A 14,910-nucleotide genomic window follows, 5' to 3' on the forward strand; every position below is an offset into this window, starting at 1 on the left:
TCAAATTATTCAAACTTGGTCATAAAATCCTTTGCCTATATTATATTACTGGCTACCCCCATTTACTATATCGGGAAGGGGGGAAAGTAGCCCAATAAAGGAATTATTCTTAAGAAATCTACAAAGAATGTAGAAACAAAATTTTATAATCCTTTAGGACCAACATTTGGCAAGTAATTAAAAAAAAAAGAATACACTGAAAAATACTTTCTTTAATATTATACATCAGGCACAACACTTTTTTTTTTTTGTTTTTTTGTTATGATTTCATCTGCATAAAAGGTTTGTAGGATCAGCAGGTGCCGGATGTCTCCTCGCCTGTGAAAGCCAGATGGTTTCAGCTCCCGCACTTTCTCCTCCGCTCCCGCGGCGTGGGGAAGGCGACGGGGACCCCGGAGGAGCCCCTCAGATGCTGAGGTCGGTGCTGCACTCCTTGTACGGCCGCCTGCGCTGCTCGGGCGGGTGCCTGCGGCTCGGCTCATGCTTCCAGCCGGGGTCTTCCCTCTCCCGGTGGCCGACTCGCTCCTCCCTGAGCCGTCTGTCGGGCGACCTCTCCCTCCGCCGGTCAGACGACTTGGCCCGTCGGTCAAGGGAGCTCTCTCTTCTCCGATCGGGTGACCTCCTCGGCTCCGTGAGTCTCTCCAGCGACCGCCGGCGGCGGCTGGGCGACCGCTCTCTGTGCCTCTCGGGGGAGAGGTCTCTCCTCCTCTCGTGCCGCTCCCGCCTCTCCAAAGTGTTGTCAGCGCTCCTCGTCCCTTCCCTCCGCTTTTCGGGAGACCTCCTCTTCTGCCCGTTCACCACTGCCCTCTCCAGCTGCCTCTCGTGCCTCCTCTCCGGCGACCTCTCCGTCCTCCTGCCTGGCACGTGGTCGTTGGTCTTAGAAGTCCCATTCCAAGTGTGGTGTTCATTGGGATGTCTGCTAAACTCTCTGCTGCCTTTTAGGTCTCTAACGTAAGTCCGCTTGTCCCCATGTTGTGATGATTTGTGAAGGTCTGGTGGATAACTGGACTCCGATGATGGGTGCTGCCGTCGGTCGGATGGCACGGGTTTCATTTCCGATACATTTTGTGAACCTGTGGCGGGACTGTTCCTGTCACTGCTGGGGTCTGAAAGAAAATAACAGCAAAGCGTTTGGTACTGATGCCTTCTGCAGCGCCGTGACACCACTTAGCACTCTTCAGACTTCATTAGTGACAAAAACAAACAACTGTTAAAAGCAGTCAGTGAAGGCTAACCGAAGCTTTTGTTAATTTAACTGCGAACAACGAGAGTTACAGGTTAGTACTGGTGCTGCTCTGTTCGTTAGCCGTGTTTTGGTCCAAGCTGATATCATCTTTACGCTCTTCTGGTCATGGGGCATTTTACATTTTCCCCAAGCCCAATTCATAATGTTTCGGTTTACACTACTTTCTTTCCAGTGGAAAAAAGAAAAATATTGTAGTTCAGGTTGTTGGCTGTGGGGTTTTTTTAACGGTTTCCAATAAAGAGGGCCTTTAGGAAACGATTTTGTTAAGACTTTTGAAAGAACTGCCTTCCAGGTGTGGGAGGCTTTGTTTCAAATAACAGAAAATATACAGAAAATAGAATTGATCATTAAGTTTTCACTTTGTAAAATAACATTTTGAAGGTGTGAGAAATAGACTGTAATCATGCAATTGTCATTTTGTTTAAGACTTTACTTAATCTCACTTAGTTCTACCATGTTACGAGAAGTCCTAATGTAGATTTTGGTTTTGCCACAATGATTCGAACAACGATGACAGAAGTTATGATTTTTTCATATCAAAGCAATGAAAAGATACTGTAATATGTGGGATGGCTTTGATTAAAACCTAATCTCCTGTTTGTTATTTTTAATGTAGTATTTGGGTAAAATAGAGCTGAACTACCTCTGCGAGACAAACTGCAAAGCAGCAGGAAAAAAAAAAAACCAACCCCAAAACTAAGAACCAGCCCTGCACTGTAGCTAAGCTACAACTGCTCACGTCATTTCTAACGGATGTTTATGAATGATTCATTATAGACATGGCAAACGTTAAAGTAGCTGTGCTGACTTAATGAGCGTTACTTTTATTTGCTTATGGCTTTCTTTTTTAAAGCAGCTTCTGCACAGCAGCTCGGCTGGCGTTAGCTACGCTTCCTGCAGGCTTCCTGCCGCTCGCACCGAGACACCCACCTCGAGGTGGACTGTCCTGATGGCAACGACTGAAAACCCTCACAAACACTCGTGGGGACAGATTCCCGCCCCCCCCACCACCCGGTTTTTCTCCTTTTTGTCTCCCCTCCCCCAAGCCAAAAGCTCTACATGCTCATTCCTCCTGCCACCACGCAAGGTGTCTCCCATTTGATGGCATTTCCATTCCTTAGCCTGGGAGGGTCGGTGTGCGCATGGGCCATGAGGTCTGTGATTTCCAGGTGAAACCCGTGTTGTGACTCACGTGTGTGCATTTTTGGTTATTAGCATTTTCAGGCAACAGCTGGGGACCACACCGCTTTTCCGTAACTGTAAGCACGTGGCTTGCGGCAACCTGGCTATCGCACAAGGTACAAGCGAGGTTTAAACGTGTCCTGTGGTGTACTTACAATTCAGGGGACGCAGGGTGCTCGGAATGAATTGCTGTACATATAAAATATAGCGAAGCGGAAAGCAATGTGAGGGAATTAGGCCACAGCACAAAAACACCTAATATTGATTTTAGCTACAAACCGTAGTTTGATTATGGCCCATAAGGTAGAAGCAAGACTCCCCGAGCTTGTCATTTCTCATACATGCAGCGATATTAGGAGGTATCATCGCTGAGGAAGGAAGAGCCCAGCACCAAGAAAAGTAAGAGAAAGAGAAAGAGAAAAGTAGAAAATTTAGATTCCCTAGAACAAAGATGAAAGAAAGAAAAATCTTCATATTTTATCTTAGAATAAAGAAAGTTTATTTTTCCAGTCAGATTGTCTAGGCTTCACCCAAATATAAGGCTGCAAAGACAGCAGTTGTTATTATTGTGACATAAAGAGACATCTAAAAGGTGATTCAATAACCCAGACAACGAGAGCATCCATTCTAAAAGACAGCTGGAACAGCGACACAGAATGTCATAGAAAAAACATTAACAATCAAACAACAACGAAAAATAAAGTCCACCAGAGACCACAACATTAAAAATAAGTACAAAACTCATTACAAAAATATACAGCCTCATAGAGAAGCACGTTCCAATCGAGTCAGAAAAATATTGGAACTTAACATTATTAGAGGAACCATTTGCGACTGCAGCGAACAGAACGAAGAGAGGAAGGAGTCCCAAATGTTACAAGGATATTCTTTACAGTAGTGCAACCCCTGTATATTAAATCCTTGCTTGGAGAATGAACGTTTAGTGGTTTAGCATTAGCCAAAAGAAAATTGGTGGTGGATTTCCATCCTCAGTGCAACAGACATATGCTTTGAGAAGTGAAGCACTTAATTTACAGGGTATTTATGCAGTCTAGTATATGATACAGTACTGTACATCCAAAGGAGTATAGGAAAAGACAAAAGTAGAAAGAACATTACAGAATTTCAGTGCCATCATTGAACCTTCTGGTGTGCTATTTATATTACAGAAGTGTAAACCCACAGCTTCCCTTCCATATTGTTAAACACTTCAATTGTTTGTTGCTTATAGTCTGAATTGGTCATTTTAAGTTAAATAATGAGCAGAGTGAGCAGAAACTCTCAAATGTGGCAGAGTAAATAAAAAGAAAATCTAGTTCATCAATTGTGCAGAAAGGTTTTGTTTCTGGTTTTAGGACATGGAGTGAATGATAAACACAGAACTTACTGACACAGAAATAACCCAAATACGGGGAGAAAAATATAAAGGACATCCCTTCAATCATCAGTTTCTATAGAAACCTCAAAGACCTTTGGTTGGGAGTAGCCCTCCATCGAGGGCACAATATTTGACAATTATCTCAAATAAATAAGACATAATTATAATATTAAATAGTGTGCTAAGTTAAGCCACCCAGCAATCCAACCTCCGGGGGAAGAAAAGGAAATCTAATGCAATTCTTAGTAAGAAACGAGGACTGAATGTTTCCCCCAAGACAAACACGAGAGCACCTTTTCACAACCTCCTCACCTTTTCGGACCTTACAAATTAACTAGTTGCAACCAGCAGACAGTTTAAAGGGGAAGAAAAGGGCTCAGGAGGCCAAATGAATATATTTTTGCAGTAAAGCTTTTTTTTTTTCTTTCTTCTTTTTCTTAAATAACTTTATAAATATTTACATAAATATTAAGGGAAGGCAAAAATCTCATAAGCCATCTTGGCATTCATGTCTATGGACAGGAACTAAGAGAAAAACCTAACAAAAAAAATCACTGCTTTAGAATAATAACTCAGGATCCCAGTTTTTGCATTGATTAGAAGTAGAGACCTATTTGAAACAACAATTCAGCCGCTGAGAAACAGTTTGGCACAGTTCAATGACATTCCTTGTTTGGCTGGACAAGACAATAAGGTTTTTTTGTATTGTTTTGTTTTCCTCTCTGATCACCAAAAATACTGCTATGATGATCTTGCCTTACACTGCGCCCCAAGTCCATGGAAGCAAGCAAAGGATGAAATGTGTAGAAAATTCAGCACAAGCGAGGCAATTAACCATATGTTGCAAAGGTTGGTAAGACACTGGTGAGAAAGGAAAATAAAAAAGAATTCCCGCTTCAGATCTTGAGACAGATCATTCATGGAGTGATGCCAGGGAAGAAAGGAATGTTTTCATAGTTTGACCCACCATATTCTGGGACAGAGCCATCTCCACGTTTCAGAAACAGGCGGACCCTGCGGCCACCATTTTTAATCAGTTCGATGGCCCGAGCATGCTTCATGTTCTTGGTAGTTTCTCCGTTGATCTCTAAGATTTCATCACCGATCTGTCAATGTTACAAAAGAAAAGAGTCTAAGATTAGAAACAAGTCCCCAGGAGCATCACCGCCAGCACACCATGAGACAACAGCCACAGCAAAGGTGGAGGAACAACTATGCACGAGGTGAAGCTAAATACACCCAACTCCTCCCAATGGCACTCCATAAAAAAACAGTGTGCAGGGGCCTGGGAGACATGAAGACAACAGGGAAAGCTTGAGGTATCAAAATATTTCATTGCTGTTCTGTAAAACCACATTGCATTACTGTATTTTTCAATAGCTGGAGCTGTGTTAGAACTGGTGTTATTTTATTTTGATTATCTGTGAAGTTTTTGGTCAACGTCGTCATTTGTTTTACAGTTTGCTGTAACCGGGGTGTTCAAATAGCTCTTTCAGATCCGTTTCTCACTTGGATATAGATACCTACTATGAACCAACAAAGCTGCTTCTGTAAAGATAATCATTTATCAGGATAGGAAAACAGGGGCTGGAAGAGCTTGTCAAAGCACTGACCTCCACAAGGCAGCACTGCTTTACTTTCATAAGCATAACTTTTGGACCTATAAATTTGCCTCTAGACAAAAGTTTTTTGAAAATGCCCTCTGCATGATATATCTGGAGGAGAAGAAGACAAATGGCACATGCAGCAAAGTTATACTGCATTCTTTAACAGAGGAGCAAGGAGTACATAAAACTTGCCAGTTTAATTTTTCTGTAGGCATTTTATAACATATGCCCTTGCTATAATGTTTATAATTTAGCTGATGTGTGAAGTTAACAGATAATACTAATAAAAAACTACATTATAATTTTGTAACCTGTGGGTCAGTATACATTCTCTCTCCCCTCTCTGCCCTCGAGCATAGGAGGGGGTCAGGTGGGACATCCCGATTCTCTACCCACAGCTGCAGCTTTAGAAGAGCTGACAAAGACTGTGACTATTACATTTTCATTGCTACCTGCATCTCTGTTAGGCTTTACAAGTCAGATTATGTATTACAATTTGGAAACCTGGGTTGGAAGAAGGGGGTGAAGCCTTCCCATGCACACACACTGCTACAGACTGTATACAGAGAGTGACAGAAGCCACGCACAGAAGTAAATAGGAACCACTGCTCCTTTCAGTTAACATCTCATTTTCCTTTTAGCTGGCACAGCAGAAGGTGTGCCTGTAAGTGAGAGGCAGGGAAGTCAGCTTATTGCAAAGAAACGCGTTTTTTAAATCTGTTTGTGCATACCCTCATCTTCCCACATCTCTCAGCCGGACCATCCTCAGCTAGCCGCAACACGTACAGATCCATGTTATACTCCCGGCCACCTCGCAGGCTAAAGCCAAACCCTTTGGCTCCTCTTTCCAGCTCAACAGTGTAAAAATCTTGGTCCTGCGGGAGGGAAGACAACATATGCACAGTTGAATGGAATGTTAAACACTGCTCTACTCTCATTTTAAAGTTATTCAACCAACGAACATTATTGGTTTTGTTACTCATAATTAAAAAAAGTTGAGTTTTCACACACAGGCTAGGATTTTCCTGCTTCCTCAGATCCCACCCTGCAGTTTGGAGTCCTGGCAGTGGTCTGCAAAGGGCCGTTTGAATGAATGGGCTTGGCCACGTCCCATGCATTTTTAGGCACCTCTGTTACACAACACTCCCGTGCCCAGGGCAGAAAAGCATGTTTCTGGAGGGTGGTTAGTGTTCCACCAGCTGCACAGGAAGGCCAGGGTAACCACGATTCCAGTGCCAGGCTTTAACTGAATGGCTAATGGCACCTGGGGTGACTTTATGCCATGGTGCTGGCTTTTCCTTTTTGTTACCACCTCATCAATTCTTTTGCAAGAAGCTCAGAAGCATGTGCATTGTTTTTCACAAATGCTGTTAGCGTAGGGATGTCTTGAAGTCCCTAATGGAAGAGGCTACTTCTGGGATGGCCAGTGGCAAAGAAAGATAACAGTGAGATAGATAATCTCTCTAATTAGACGCCATCTGTGAAAGCTGGAAAACTCCAGCTACTGCCCCTTTTTAGCTTTCCTCTTTTTTGTCCTCTGAACTTACCATTCGCACACAACAGTACTTTCTGGAGAGGCCCTTCAAAATATACAATTCAATAAACAAACACATAAATTATTACTGTCATTAAAATGTCAGCTGTGGTTGTTTTTTTTTTTTTTCCCCCTCCCTAAAACTTTTGATGAGAATGTGCTGGAAATGTTTCTCAGCTGAAAAAACAACACATATTAAGAAACTAATCAGCAAATTCCTCTTACTTCAGCAAACAGGCTGAGGGAGAACAGCTTCCCAGTAGGAATTTTCAAGGGAACTATTTGAATACAGCCCCCTCAAGCAGATTGGAAGCAACACTCTGTGGTAAACAAAACAATTAGAAAGCTACTCCTTACCTGCGCTGCTTGGGGTGGTTTGAAATCAAACTGGGATTCCTGCTTTGGTTTGGTGTTGTTCCTGCTGTAAAGGAAGAGAGAAAGAGGGAGAGAGGAAAAAACCAGCTCGTGGAATGTGAAGATGATCAAGAAATGCCCAAAGAGAGAGCATGTCAACATGCTCTCCTCAAGGAAAACAATCTGACCTGGTCTCCTGTGGTATTTGCTGAGGAGTATGTGTGGTTGTAATTGTAGCAATTTTTTCTGCATTGGTCAATAAAGTAGCATTGGAGGATTCTGCAAAATAAATTTTTTTTCATTATGAGGGACGACCATTGGCCATTTGCTGAAAGAAAAAAAAAGCTTTGCAAAGGCATTTCATTGAAAAGCATCATTATGTTGTTTTTAAAGAACTTGAGATTGGCTCAAATTTCTTAAAACCAAAAATTAACGGGATAAAGTCTAAGCTGTGTCATCACAAATATGTATATGAAATTGGAAAATGCAAAAAAAATAAAAAATAAATTAGGAAATCTGGATTAGAAACACCTCTGACCGTTAGACCCACTCAGAATGAAGGCTGACTTGTGGTGTAAGGGTTGAAGAATTATTTCCCTGCTGTCTAATGACATGAATTCAAATCATTAGAGTCTCCAAATATGGTATAGGTAGGCTGGATTAATTTTATAGTAGCAATAACTATTCCATGGATTATAAGCTTATCAGTGCTTCCTCCATCAGAAACTGCAATCTTCAGTAGGATTGAGATGTGGCTTTTATCTAATACCTCACAAGGTGATATTGAATGTGGCTAAAACCCAAACTTACTGCAATCCATCTTTGAAATACAATCCACTGCTGCCTGAGCACTCAAAGCTGCATGCAGGGACGTGGAAGCACCTGTACCAAAAGCATCAATAGCTCTGGGTGCCATTTACAAAAGGGCTCACCGAGAGAATACAAAGAGCAGGATTAACTTCAAAACTCCATTTATGCCATGGTAAAGGGCTCTCAGCCCAACGTCAGCCTGTGCAAATGCCACATTTCTCTACACACAGCAGGAGGTGCTTCTAGGAGGAGAGGTCCTCTCTCCTGCTTCACAAAACTGGGACAGGAGTTGCTGTAGACACAAATGAAAAAGGACTCTCTAGGTGTCCCTCAGTACGGCACGGCAAAATGGTCCCCTTATCATTTCGAAGCTTTACATACTGGACTTCAGTAAGACCAGAGTTAACCCAGAACTCATTTAAAATTCTGCCTAAAATTAAGGTCACGTCAATGACATTAGCCGAATACTAGCAACACAGTTTTGGAGGAAAGACCTGGAACTCTTGCATATTGAACTCAACACATTTTCCAGAAATGCATATTGTATCAAACCTGAACTGAAATTAATACTGAAGCATTTCGAATTTTGAATTGCTCTGCAAGTCAGCAGCTCCTGAAAACACCCTTCCCCTCACACAGGAGTTTGAATTCAGAGGAAGAGCTGATGGTACATGCCTACCCACTCAAAACGTTGAACTCAAAACATTGAACAGTTGTATTGGTTGCATACGCAGAATGATGGGCACAGTCAATAGAAACATCCACTCCTTAGGCATGGCGTTCCCAGCTAAAGTCACTGCAGTGGCAGGCACGCCCTCCCTCTGTGGAACAGTTCTGCATACAGGAGACCCGCACTTTGTGCCTATATTCATTCTATCCAGGAGAGGACCACAGATGACAACTATAAAATACTGACCACAACTCACTTTTCGAGATCAAAATGTAAACTGAGTGCACAATCACTGGTTACAACAATGTGCCTTGTTTCTTGACTGAATTTCTCTAGTTCCATCCCTTCTCAAAAAAAAAAAAAAAAAAAAAAAAAAAAGCACCATCAGAAAACAGCAACAAAAACCGGGTGGAAACATCTGGCTCTCCAAAATAAAATTACAGCATCTTCTACCCTGCCCTTGTTTGCCCCTGAAGCTCTAGGCATCTGGTAATTCATTTTACTGACTGTGGAGAAATCTACCATCATTAAACGGAGTCCGGCTGTAATACAAAATTGCAGAAATGGGAGGTTTTTTGCATGAATTAAGGTGAGGTGGTGCTCAGGGGCTTACTTGGTCCTGTGAACTTAGTCTATTTCATGAATTTATTTTAAAAGTGGAGAAATCTAGATGAGGTGAAGATTTTTCCTTTCTGTAGCTAGTGCATGTCAAGGGAAACTCAGGAAAGAGAAAAAGAAGAACCATTTAAACAGATGGCTGCAACAAGAGCACAGCTCCTTTGCCTGCAGCACTATGCCCAAGTTAACATGCCCAAACCTCCAGCATATGGAGCTGTAACATCTTCCAGACCAGAGCTGGCTTGTGCCCGGTGGCTCAGAGAGCAAGAGAGGCTCCTGGGTCTGCCTGCGCCTCTCGAGGTAGGCATGACCAACACATACCCTTGCGAGGATGTGCCACTGACAGCTGGCTTGTGTGAGAAGGAGGTGTCCCTATGTGTGGAAATAATTCTCTGTATTTTAGAAAGATGCCTTGAAGCTAAAATCTGTCTCCAACCTACAAAGGCCCTAAAACGTGGTTAAGCGTCCTGTATTCATCCAGAACAAAAGCCTCTGAAATTCTGCACAAATATTTGGAGATCAGATGAAGGTGGGCTTCAAAGAGAATGCAAGATTTCTACCCTTTAGTAGGTCACACTAAGAATACCAAGTAGAGCAACAACACATATTTGGTACAGATGTATCTTCATGCCACTGTACTGCATCTATCTTTAGCCCACCCCATCCCATGAGTCAGGAGTTGTGCATAATTTTGCTAGTTTTTTAGACACTAGTTCAGGACGCGTGCCAGCCACCATGCAAAACTGGAACAGAACACAAATATAGAAAAAAAATTATCTCTAGTAGAATTACAAATGTATGTTCTACATCCTACATATTTCATTGATTCCTTGCCCTGTTCTGCCCTAGAACACTCAGACACCAATTAAATGCCTAATCGAAGCTTGTTGTTTTCAGCTCTCTGTATCCTTGCATCAGCTGGTAGCATGCGAAACCATTGTCATTTCATTGCAAATACAATCCTGCAGCGGTCTACGGCAATGAGCTGGTGCAAGACTTATTACAAAGCAAAAACCCTTGGTGTTTTTAATAATGTTAGAAGAGATTAGCAGTGTGAGTTTATCGTGAGTTTTGTGATGAGCCTTAGTTTGATGTTTATCTGAGGAGCATGGCTTCTGCTTTATTCTTTCCCCTGCCACCACCTTTAAGTACACTGTTAGAGCATTTACATTTACCAAAAAGGCACCCAAAAGTCAACAAAAAGAAAACAACAAATCAACAAGAGCACTTAAAGACAACAAAAATGACATTGAGACCAATTTCTTAAATCTCATGGGGTTTAGAGCAAACCTTTCACCATTTTGAGAATGTCTGGTCTAACTGGTTTTTGAAAATTAAATGCAGGTAATACTGTGCAAAGTTGGCAATCTGACTTGGAATTCCAAAGGGAAAGTAAATAAAAAGACTCAAAACCCGCACTGCTATGAGAGAGAAGAGTTCACTCATTCTGTAAGTTACAGACTTGCACCTTCTCCAGGAATACGTGATGTCAGTCACAGGTACAGATTTCCCTTCTAATCTAAGCAATTTAACATGGCATTTTGTACACCTATTTGCATGAGCAAGCCTGGCTGAGCATTCACATGAGGAGGCTATACTCTTTCTAAAAAATTTTTAAACCATTCAAAAGTTGTTTATTTCTTAGGTACTTTTGCCTCTCCAAAAATTTATTTATTTATTTATTTTAAAGATTCACCTCCCTGGATTTTGACCAGTATCAAAATACGTGTAACGAACAATACTTCTCCCAGTTTACCTCCCAAAACTGGCATGCACTGGCCTGCTCAAATGTTAGCCTGATTCACAGACATTTTATTATTCATCAACACTCAATTTGCTGGAAGCAGCAAAGGATCATATACCATTTGACCTGGTAGCTATTAATCAGCAGGAAAATAAACCCTTTATGCAAAGCATATCATCCTAAACAGAAATAGTTTATAAACAGATCATTTCTCATCCTGGCCTGTTTTTATCCTATAACTAAACACAGCATAAACATGCTCCGTGGGATAACCAAATCCATGTTTCAGATCAGAAAGTGTGAGAGTTAGCAACTAATGCATGCATCTCACTGGAAACCGCACCGTGTAACTTCTCCATTCCGCTCTACAGCTACCAGGTTCAACCCAGCCATACTTCCTCAACCTTCCTTTCAAATTTAATCACTCTTTCTCAGTATTTAACTGAACACTAATAATGTCTTGTCCAACTTTAAAAAATGCTCATTAATACTGTATCTGAGCCATCATCATATCTTATACCTGCAGATTCAGCTTGAAAAGAGAGCAATGTAAAAAGATTTCTGCCTAATGAGTTCTCACTATGAACCCATCCATGGCAGAGCAGGACAATGAACAAACAAAATACTTAGAATTTAGAACCACAGCAACTCCAGTTCTGCTGCAGGTACTTTTCATATGTTTCTGCTTAGTTCCTATTTGGCATCGCAGCTAGGGATCAATTTAATGACACCGACATATAACACAGATCCCTGTTTTTATTAAATAGGTCAGTAACCTGAAACCAGTACCAAGTGGCAGCATACTGCTGGGGATCCCGCACGCTCCCTCTGACCTGAAACCACAAGATCCTGCCTTGGGTAATTCTTACAACAAGAACCTGCAAGAACACAGCAGCTCCAGAGCTGTCACCATTTAACAAAGTAATTTTAAAATGTACTGAGCTCACTCCCAAAGCAACTCACCCAGACGAAACCAAATAAAATAAATCTTCTTTTGAACGGCTTAAAACATGACAAAGTGTTTATCCCTTTCTGTGATCTCTTTACTCTATAGCCTGCTTGTGTATATACAAAGCTTCGGGAATCGCACGTATTAACAGTGATTCCCAAATATTCTAAAGCTGCATTATGAACCTAAGAATCAAAACAAAGTGTACCGAGATATGTATCAAATTTACAGAAGATCATTTTAAGGAGATACATGGAGGAATGTGATAGAATGGAATAGTATTTTTTTAATGTAGACTCAGCACCTCCCTGTTTAAAAACAGAACGCCCATTTCTATAGAAAGAAACAAAAAATAAACCTATGGAAGACTCACAGCCTCCCTCACCGCTAATTCCAAAGTAGGAGTGGAAATCGAGTCCTCCGTGACTTTGCAGCTCTGACTGATGCAAAAAGCCCAGGAACAAAACCAACGAGAGGGTCAGGTAAGACAGCAGGAAACATATACTTTACCATCTCCTGGAATGATGCGCAGGGTAACGGTGTTTCCTGCTTCCTTAATGAGGTTGACGATGTCTGAATGCGACTTGTTGGTGATGGAGCACCCATTCACGGCCAAGATCCGATCGCCTACTTTCAGCTTGCCACAGCGGTCTGCGGGACTCCCTTCAATTATCCGACCTATTTTGTGAGGCATGGCCACACATGCATTTCCCGCTTTTGTATTGGTTTGGGGGTTGTTTTTGTTTGGTTTTGGTTTTGGTTTGTTTTTTAATTGTTTACATACGTGGGAATACGGTGAAGGGGAAAAGGAGAAAAAGGGTTGAAAAGGGAAAGAGAAGGTTAAGGGTTAATTAATTAATGCATCAAGCAAAAGTTATTATAGGATAGCTTTGCTGCCAGTGTTCAAAACATTGGCAATCAACTAGTACAAGTGCACAATGCTTTACTTCTTTTACAAAAAGGTGGTTTGTTAATTGCTCAAAACTCCCCCCAACTTGACTTTTCTTAATAAATGGTGAGATTTGTAGACTACAACTGCACTTAGCAGCCCCATCATAACCCAAATCCTGATCTTATTTTTTAACAAAAAAAATTGAAACTGTTTGTAAAAAACACAACCTTCCTCCTCCAAGATTACATCAATGTCAACCTCTCTAGTTCTTCCCTAAGTCAACTGCTGTTCAAGCTTCTGCCAATGTTTTGTTCTTTCTCGATATAGAAAGATAAAGTGTTCTAGGCCTAGGAGGGAGTGCAACTCCCTTTCTACCGCAAAGACCCACTCTATCAGCGCTGCATGGGGAAGCAACATGAACCGGTTTTCTTCCATCATGAACAAAGGTACTACCAGGGAAGGTACAGGACCACTACAGATGGGCCAAGACTGACAAAGGTAACCTGTTTGGTGCAGGCATCCACCTCAGCCTCTGTTAACCCTTCCCCTTTTATGATCTTAGATGGCATCAGGACAGGAGCAGGGAAGGAATAAGGACCTCCTCATTCAAATACCTCTAAAACCACACACAAAACCATCAAGATGTCTTGACACACAGAGCAAGAGCACTTTAGGATGAATGTGTTTTGGAGACAAAATTCTCCTCCCGTTTCATGCAATTTTTTGTCCCAAAAACACAGGGTTGCTCACAAAATGCAGAATTGGGACACATGGGATACACAGCTTCACTCAGATAAATCCACTGGGGTTTTGTACAGCTTCTTCACACAGCTCAGGCACGCAGCATGTGATTAGAAACATGAGGTATGAAGAGAGGTCATCTCGTACTTTGCATCCACAATACATTCACCCTCAAGATGCACTTTCCCATCTGTGCTGTACTCTTTATTTGATTAGTAGTTTTAGAGATATACATTACTGCACACACGACAACACTAGAAACACCATAAAGAAGAAGAGGCTAAGAAAAGGAATGTGAGGTGAGAGAACAAGGTTGGAAAGATGCAAGGAAAACTGGCAGAAAGTGTTAGTATTAGTTGCAAATGGTGGAGGGATTTTTTTTTCCCTTCTTCTTTTACTGTGATGTTAGAAAGTTTCTCTTTCTGGTAATACAAAGCCCCAGTTGAAAGGCTGCTTTGAGGGTAAGAGCTCCTAACTCTGTCCAATCCACTGAACACAGCTGACAGAGCCCACACCAAAGTGACCACGGTGGGTTTTAGAACCAGTTTGGCCCATCTCTGAATACTACCCATGAAAGAAAAGAACTACAAAGCAGGTCCAAAGCAAGCACCACGCAGCAGAGGGAACACATCTCATGCAGAGTATTAGGAAAAAGCTGAATACACTTGAAAAAAATTAAAGGAAAAACAGTCACAGATCAACAGATCTCCATGAGGAGCCCCTGCACAGAAAACTTCCAGTTAGCGAGTGTCTTGGGCTAAAGCAAACACAACTCTTTACCACCTCAGGTCAAGGTTTCTCTGCAGAAAAGAGTTAAAGCATAGTCTTCATACAGTTATTTACACACGTTTGCGAATACTTTCAGAAGATAAAAGCTCACTCCCTGGCTTAGACTGAGTTCAGTTTAATCTACATTGCATTACACCACTGCGTTCTGGCACCACAAGAGCTGCTCTGGAAGGGCACCAGGGACCGTGTGAGACAGCCCCACCTGAGCACTGCCAGACCTCCTTGTGCTGGGTCTGTACTAGATATTTCCCCCTTGGAATCTCTGCTGCCGTGACTGCCCAGAACAGCTAGAAACGGCCCGTTCTACATCAACACCAGCAAAGGAGGTGATGCTCCCTTGATGTATTAGGAAGGGCATGGCTGATGGGCAGTGGCAGGAAATTTCATAAAAAAGCC

General features: G+C 42.0%; 1 protein-coding gene across 12 annotated transcripts in view; it reads right to left on the reverse strand.

The window, feature by feature from the left end:
- Nucleotides 1-14,910, reverse strand: part of MAGI1 (membrane associated guanylate kinase, WW and PDZ domain containing 1) — a 361,197-nt gene that overhangs the window by 1,764 nt on the left and 344,523 nt on the right. For 7 of the 12 annotated variants that reach the window (XM_080382819.1, XM_080382821.1, XM_080382817.1 and 4 more), the window contains 6 exons: nt 12,603-12,806; nt 7,490-7,580; nt 7,305-7,368; nt 6,145-6,288; nt 4,774-4,912; nt 1-1,106 (listed from right to left, as the gene is read on the reverse strand). The exon at nt 1-1,106 is cut by the window's left edge and continues 1,764 nt beyond it. In XM_080382819.1, coding sequence (XP_080238945.1) covers nt 406-1,106; nt 4,774-4,912; nt 6,145-6,288; nt 7,305-7,368; nt 7,490-7,580; nt 12,603-12,806 — 1,343 coding nt within the window. In that variant the 3' untranslated portion in view covers nt 1-405. The other 5 variants (XM_080382816.1, XM_080382814.1, XM_080382818.1 and 2 more) reach the window with 4 other exon arrangements.

The sequence above is a fragment of the Falco punctatus genome (genome assembly GCF_963210335.1).
Source record: "Falco punctatus genome assembly, chromosome: 4".
In the NCBI taxonomy this organism is placed as follows: Eukaryota; Metazoa; Chordata; class Aves; order Falconiformes; family Falconidae; genus Falco; species Falco punctatus.